Source organism: Diaphorina citri, unplaced genomic scaffold, assembly GCF_000475195.1.
Source record: "Diaphorina citri unplaced genomic scaffold, Diaci psyllid genome assembly version 1.1 scaffold9, whole genome shotgun sequence".
NCBI lineage: Eukaryota > Metazoa > Arthropoda > Insecta > Hemiptera > Psyllidae > Diaphorina > Diaphorina citri.
Window position 1 is genome coordinate 281271 of NW_007377448.1, and position 6776 is coordinate 288046.

Genomic DNA, 6776 nt, shown 5'->3' on the forward strand with positions numbered 1-6776 from the left:
GGTGAGCTTTAGCACATAAAACCCGTGGCCCATTTTATTTCGACAGTTCGCTGAACCACATGGTTCTATTGCTAAAACTCACCCCACGATAAAGAAATAGGAGGTAAAAAAAGAAGATTAACTTTTCATTATTCTTCAAGACTTTAGTAGAAGTTAAAAAAATAAAATCATACATTTACAAGAAGGAAGTTCGAAAATACAATGAAGTACAAAGATGAATTAATTAAAAATGGGTTTGGAACCGAAAAAGGCCTCCGCTAAATTAGGCTCGTTGTCTGTGTCAAAGCATGCCTGTAGTATGTCCCTCATCAAATGAGCAAGACAAAAAATAAAAAGTAGAATTATACGTTGATTTTTTAAATTTCAAAGATGTAAACGTCTGCCAATGCATAAAATGGATCTTTTATTAAATAGTTGGGCTAATAGGGTGCCAGTGTACCTAGAAGTCAAGCTGAATTGACTGTAAAATAAGATGAAAAAAAAAAAAAAAAAAAAAAAAAAAAAAAAAAAAAAAAAAAAAAAAAAAAAAAAAAAAAAAAAAAAAAAAACGTTTGGTATACAAGAAGATTAACAGAAACGATTAGAGGATACAAATCAAAGGGTGGGGGTTTTCTTTTATACACTAAGCGCCAAAAATAACTAAAAGACAACTCAACTCAAAGGGTAAAAAAAAAAAATCAACTCTTATAAAAGTAAGAAAATTAAAAACTTGAACTTTGCAACAATGAGGGGTTAAAAGAAGTTAAATAAAAAGAGTTTGTTAAACGAAATAGGTAGGTATCTTCAAACATTTGAAATTCACAATCAAGGATGAAAACAAAAATAAATGAAAAAATAAATGGGTTAATATATCACTTCTCTGAATTTTTAACTTGTTAAAGTCTCTGTCTCTCTCTCTCTCTCTCTCTCTCTCTCTCTCTCTCTCTCTTTCACACATACTTTTCTTTCTTTCGCTCTCTCTTTCTCTCTCTAGAACCGTATTCTAAAAAAAAGTGGGGGAAAAGTGTATAAAAGGGGATTTTCCAGCATACGACGGCAAAAGGAGCTATAGACAATTTTGACCATTTTTTTCTAAAGCTTGTGTTGATCTTCACTGAGGATTGAAAAGAGGCCAGGGGAGGGAAGGGGGTCTAGAGTTTGAACAGCTTTCAAAACGGGGTGGACAGGGGAAGAATAATAATAGTGCTTATTTATACTGCTCGCATAGGACTGAAAAGTCCCTTTACTGCAGCAGTAGGCTACCACTATTATTGTGGTCAAATTCTCAAATTATATTGAGGATAAAATTCCATACCTCGGCTGGGATACCACGCCCTCCTGTTTACCAGGCGAGCGCCTTGACCACTACACCACCGAGGCAGGTATAGAAGTATAACTATAGGTACATAGACTATTATTGTGGTCAAATTCTCAATTTATATTGAGGATAAAATTCCATACCTCGGCTGGGATTGAACCCACGCCCTCCTATTATTGTGGTCAAATTCTCAAATTATATTGAGGATAAAATTCCATACCTCGGCTGGGATTGAACCCACGCCCTCCAGCCTGTTCTCACTTGTCGTTCGGAAAAAAATCGTATCGTGTGTAGTGGGAACACTCTCATTTAAAATACATTGCCTCCAGGATATTTTGAGTCGTTCGGAAAAAAAATCGGATGAAACTCACGAGAAGTGGGAAGGAAGGCTCTTTCTTAGCCCATTTGTTTTATTAGTTATCCACTCGAGAATAGCTTAAAATTAAGTGTGTAAACACAACACAACCACGATTAGGTAAAATAAACATAAAAATAAACTATCGTATCGTGTGTAGTGGGAACACTCTCATTTGAAATACATTGCCTACAGGATATTTTGAGTCGTTCGGAAAAAATATCGGATGAAACTGACGAGAAGTGGGAAGGAAGGCTCTTTCTTAGCCCATTTGTTTAATTAGTTATCCACTCGAGAATAGCTTAAAATTAAGTGTGTAAACACAACACAACCACGATTAGGTAAAATAAACATAAAAATAAACTAAGGGGGATGCTAAAAGTCTCGGGTTAGCATAATGTTACACATGCCCTTATGGTAATAGTCCAGCGAAGGGGCTTAACTTAATCCAAGTACCAGGAACGGGTCATTATTAATGATCTTTAATTCAATTAATTTATAAATTTGAGCCCTTATGGTTATAGTCCAGCGAAGGGGCTTAACTTAATCCAAGTACCAGGAACGGGTCATTATTAATGATCTTTAATTCAATTAATTTATAAATTTGATACCTAAGTAACAGATATAAATACAAAGATGTTTTTTCCCCAAGTCAATATCCGATTTTCAAGAACTTCGTTTTGCATTATCGGGGACTGCGAAATCCCTCTAAAACCCCCATTTCTCCAAAACCTGACATTCGGGGACCCAACACACAACCCTGCGGTCGTCCAAATCACCGTGTGACCCATTTGGGGTTTCCACTTCACCGCAAAATCCCTCTGAAACCCCCATTTCCCCAAAACCTGACATTCGGGGACCAAACACACAACCCTGCGGTCGTCCAAATCACCGTGTGACCCATTTGGGGTTTCCACTTCACCACTCAACGTGGCACACCGAATAACGCACGGGAAAATGGCGATCGAAATGCATTGACACCATTTTTACCACGTAACACAAAGCAGGAAGACTCACACCTCGAAGGAACTGGGTCAAACGCTTTTCGTGGGTCCAAGAACAAAGAATTCGATAGGTCTTGCATCAGCAAAATATGAAATGTGCTGTTGGATTTAAGACCCACGGTATGTCGAGCCCAAGAGCGGTACAGCGTTTTTGGATACACGGAAAGAGAGGGAAATCTAAGTGCCCAGACTACCGTACGTTTCGTATCAAATGCACTCCAAACCACCTTAATTCCACCTGTGACACTCTTTTTTAGTGAATCCAAGGACGATTCCAGGAATTCGACAGGCGGAAATTCTTCTTGGGGCACGGGAATTCGTGATTTTCGCGCGTCTCAGGCAGGCATTCCTGGCGAGAATTCCAAGGTCCGCCTGAGGCAGACGATGTCGCGGGTGCTAGGTTCCGCCAGTCGCTAGCACTTGTTGGGGGCCCGAGAACTCTTGATTTTCGCCCGTCTCAGGCAGGCATTCCCGGCGAGAATTCCCAGGTCCGCCTGTAGCAGACGGTGTCGCGGGTGCTAGGTTCCGCCAGTCGCTAGCACTTGTTGGGGGCACGGGAACTCTTGATTTTCGCCCGTCTCAGGCAGGCATTCCCGGCGAGAATTCCCAGGTTCGCCTGTAGTAGACGGTGTCGCGGGTGCTAGGTTCTGCCCGTCGCTAGCACTTGTTCACGTCAGGAGGGGTAGGTAGAAACTCGTCTGCTCGCTTGTGATCGCTCAGTGCGCGCACCGTGTAGGTATCGTGCGGTAGTTCCGATTTCCGCCGCAAGAGAGGTTTCTCCTTGTTGCGAACTTTCTTCACCTGCGGAAGAGAGAAGGGTTTGTGATTAGTGGAACTGTCCAGGGAAGAAAAGAAAGGAAATCTGGATTTGGGTGGTAAATTGGGGTACTTGTGCAGAAGTCACGTCCGTGAAATATTGCTACCAAAAGAACTAGCACAAATGTCATGAGCAGTGACCAGTGTTATTATAGGGTTAGGTTAAACGGGAGAAGGAGTTTTCACAATTAGAGCAGTGATTAGTGTTATTATAGGGTTAGGTTAAATACAAAAAAGTAGCTTTTTGCCCGTCGCTAGCACTTGTTCACGTCGGGAGGGGTAGGTAGAAACTCGTCTGCTCGCTTGTGATCGCTCAGTGCGCGCACCGTGTAGGTATCGTGCGGTAGTTCCGATTTCCGCCGCAGGAGAGGTTTCTCCTTGTTGCGAACTTTCTTCACCTGCGGAAGAGAGAGGGGTTTGTGATTAGTGGAACTGTCGACGGAAGAAAAGAAAGGATATCTGGATTTGGGTGGTAAATTGGGGTACTTGTGCAGAAGTCACGTCCGTGGAATATTGCTACCAAAAGAACTAGCACAAATGAGCAGTGACCAGTGTTATTATAGGGATAATTAGGTTAAACGGGAGAAGGAGTTTTCACAATTAGAGCAGTGATTAGTGTTATTATAGGGTTAGGTTAAATACAAAAAAGTAGCTTTTCTTTTCCACGGACGTGACTTCTGCATAATTACCTAAATTTGTTTTAAATTCCTTTTTTTTATTACTAGGATCTGAATTATTTAAATAATTTATTGTAAGTTATTTTCCATGATTAATATCTGTCTTTTCACAAATTATGGACATTGAACATCTTATCTTATCTCCAATCAAATTAGATGTAGTGTTAACCATTTTGTGATCAAATTCACCACTGTGGAAAGAATCATTATTTACACTGTACAGCCAAACTGACCTTCTATACCAGTGATAAAACAAATTCTAAGTGCACCTCAGTAGTAAGTGTGAAACACTATCCTCACTTTATAACTGTTGGAGAAAACCCTTCTACTTTATTTACAGTCAAAGTAACCATATCAATCAAATCACTAGTGTGTCGATATTATTTGTCAAAGAAGTCAGAGTGAAAAGTACTTAAGTACAATACTGAAAACCTTCGGAACATTCATATTCTACAGACAAAAACTGGAGTAAACATCATCAATTCATCACACATTGGTCAAGACGAAAGTGCACTAAAAAAAAGTATTTTTGAATTTCGATGCATACGTAACATACCGAAAAACAATGTTTTTACCAAAAGATGACGTAAACATCACACGACTTTCTAAATTCAATGTGCCTCTAAAATATTTCCATTAAAAACTAACCTCTTTTGTGGAAGGAATCATTATTTACACTGTACACTGCCCTACAGCCAAACTGACTTATCATCTTATCTTATCTCCAATCAAATTAGATGTACTGTTAACCATTTTGTGATCAAATTCACCACTGTGGAAGGAATCATTATTTACACTGTACAGCCAAACTGACTTTCTATACCAGTGATCAAAAAAATTCTAAGTGCACCTCAGTAGTAAGTGTGAAACACTATCCTTACTTTATTACTGTTAGAGAAACCCCTTCTACTTTATTTACAGTCAAAGTAACCATATCAATCAAATCACTAGTGTGTCGATATTATTTGTCAAAGAAGTCAGAGTGAAAACACTTTATTACTGTTAGAGAAACCCCTTCTACTTTGTTTACAGTCAAAGTAACCATATCAATCAAATCACTAGTGTCAAAGTAACCAACCATATCAATCAAATCACGAGTGTGTCGATAATATTTGTCAAAGAAGTCAAAGTGAGAAGTACAATACTGAAAATCTTCGGAACATTCATATTCTACAGACAAAAACTGGAGTAAACATCATCTATTCATCACACATTGGTCAAGACGAAAGTGCACTAAAAAAGTATTTTTGAATTTTGACAAATACGTAACATACCGAAAAACAATGTTTTTACCAAAAGATGACGTGAACATCACACGACTTTCTAAATTCAATGTGCCTCTAAAATATTTCCATTAAAAACTAACCTCTTCATTTTGTTCGCCAGAAAGTAAGGTAAAATTTGCGAACCTGAGATTCTACCGTCAGATATCTCACACAGATGGATTCAGACATGTCTGAGAGTGACGTCAGACAATCTGGTGGGGATTCAATTGTTCGCCAGAAATTAAGGTAAAATTCGCGAACCTGAGATTCTACCGTCAGATATCTCACACAGATGGATTCAGACATGTCTGAGAGTGACGTCAGACAATCTGGTGGGGATTCAGATCGCTAGTTATGACTCCTTCTATTATCACAAGCACGTGCATACGTGAGAAGCGGGGTGCACCTTCTTTCGAAAGCCAAGGAGCTAACGTTAAGAAAGAAGCAGGTACATTTTTTATTGTACGGAAATTTAAACTATCCAGCACACTTTGAAATATTTCTTCAGCTTTGATGAAAATTTCCCACTGACATCAAAAGTAGTTAATGAACTCATCTTTTTTTTTAGATTTTAAAGAATAAGCTTGTGATCTTGCATTTCTTAGAAAGTTATCCCTGTGTTTTTTCATTTCTCTTAATCATTAGATCACTTTAAAAATCTATGGCAAATGGAAAAAAAAAAAAAAAATACAAAAACTGGAGTAAAAATCATCAATTCATCACACATTGGTCAAGACGAAAGTGCACTAAAAAAAGTATTTTTGAATTTCGATGCATACGTAACATACCGAAAAACGATGTTTTTACCAAAAGATGACGTAAACATCACACGACTTTCTAAATTCAATGTGCCTCTAAAATATTTCCATTAAAAACTAACCTCTTCATTTTGTTCGCCAGAAATTAAGGTAAAATTCGCAAACCTGAGATTCTACCGTCAGACATCTCACACAGATGGATTCAGACATGTCTGAGAGTGACGTCAGACAATCTGGTGGGAATTCAGATCGCTAGTTATGACTCCTTCTATTATCACAAGCACGTGCATACGTGAGAAGCGGGGTGCACCTTCTTTCGAAAGCCAAGGAGCTAACGTTAAAAAGAAGCAGGTAAATTTTTTATTGTACGGAAATTTAAACTATCCAGCACACTTTGAAATATTTCTTCAGCTTTGATGAAAATTTCCCACTGACATCAAAAGTAGTTAATGAACTCATCTTTTTTTTTAGATTTTAAAGCATAAGCTTGTGATCTTGCATTTCTTAGAAAGTTATCCCTGCATTTTTTCATTTCTCTTAATCATTAGATCACTTTAAAAATCTATGGCAAATGGCAAAAAAAAAAAAAAAAAAAAAAAATCCC

The 6776-nt window shown here is 38.2% G+C and overlaps 1 protein-coding gene across 1 annotated transcript in view; it reads right to left on the minus strand.

The window, feature by feature from the left end:
• Positions 1-3717: 3717 nt before the first annotated feature.
• The window catches only part of LOC103505385 (serine/threonine-protein phosphatase 2A 56 kDa regulatory subunit delta isoform-like), a 55746-nt gene continuing 52687 nt past the window's right edge, over positions 3718-6776 (minus strand). Inside the window, exon 13 of the mRNA XM_026820557.1 lies at positions 3718-3957. Within this exon, the coding sequence (XP_026676358.1) occupies positions 3727-3957 (231 nt within the window). The 3' untranslated portion in view covers positions 3718-3726. The remainder of the gene's footprint in view (positions 3958-6776) is intronic.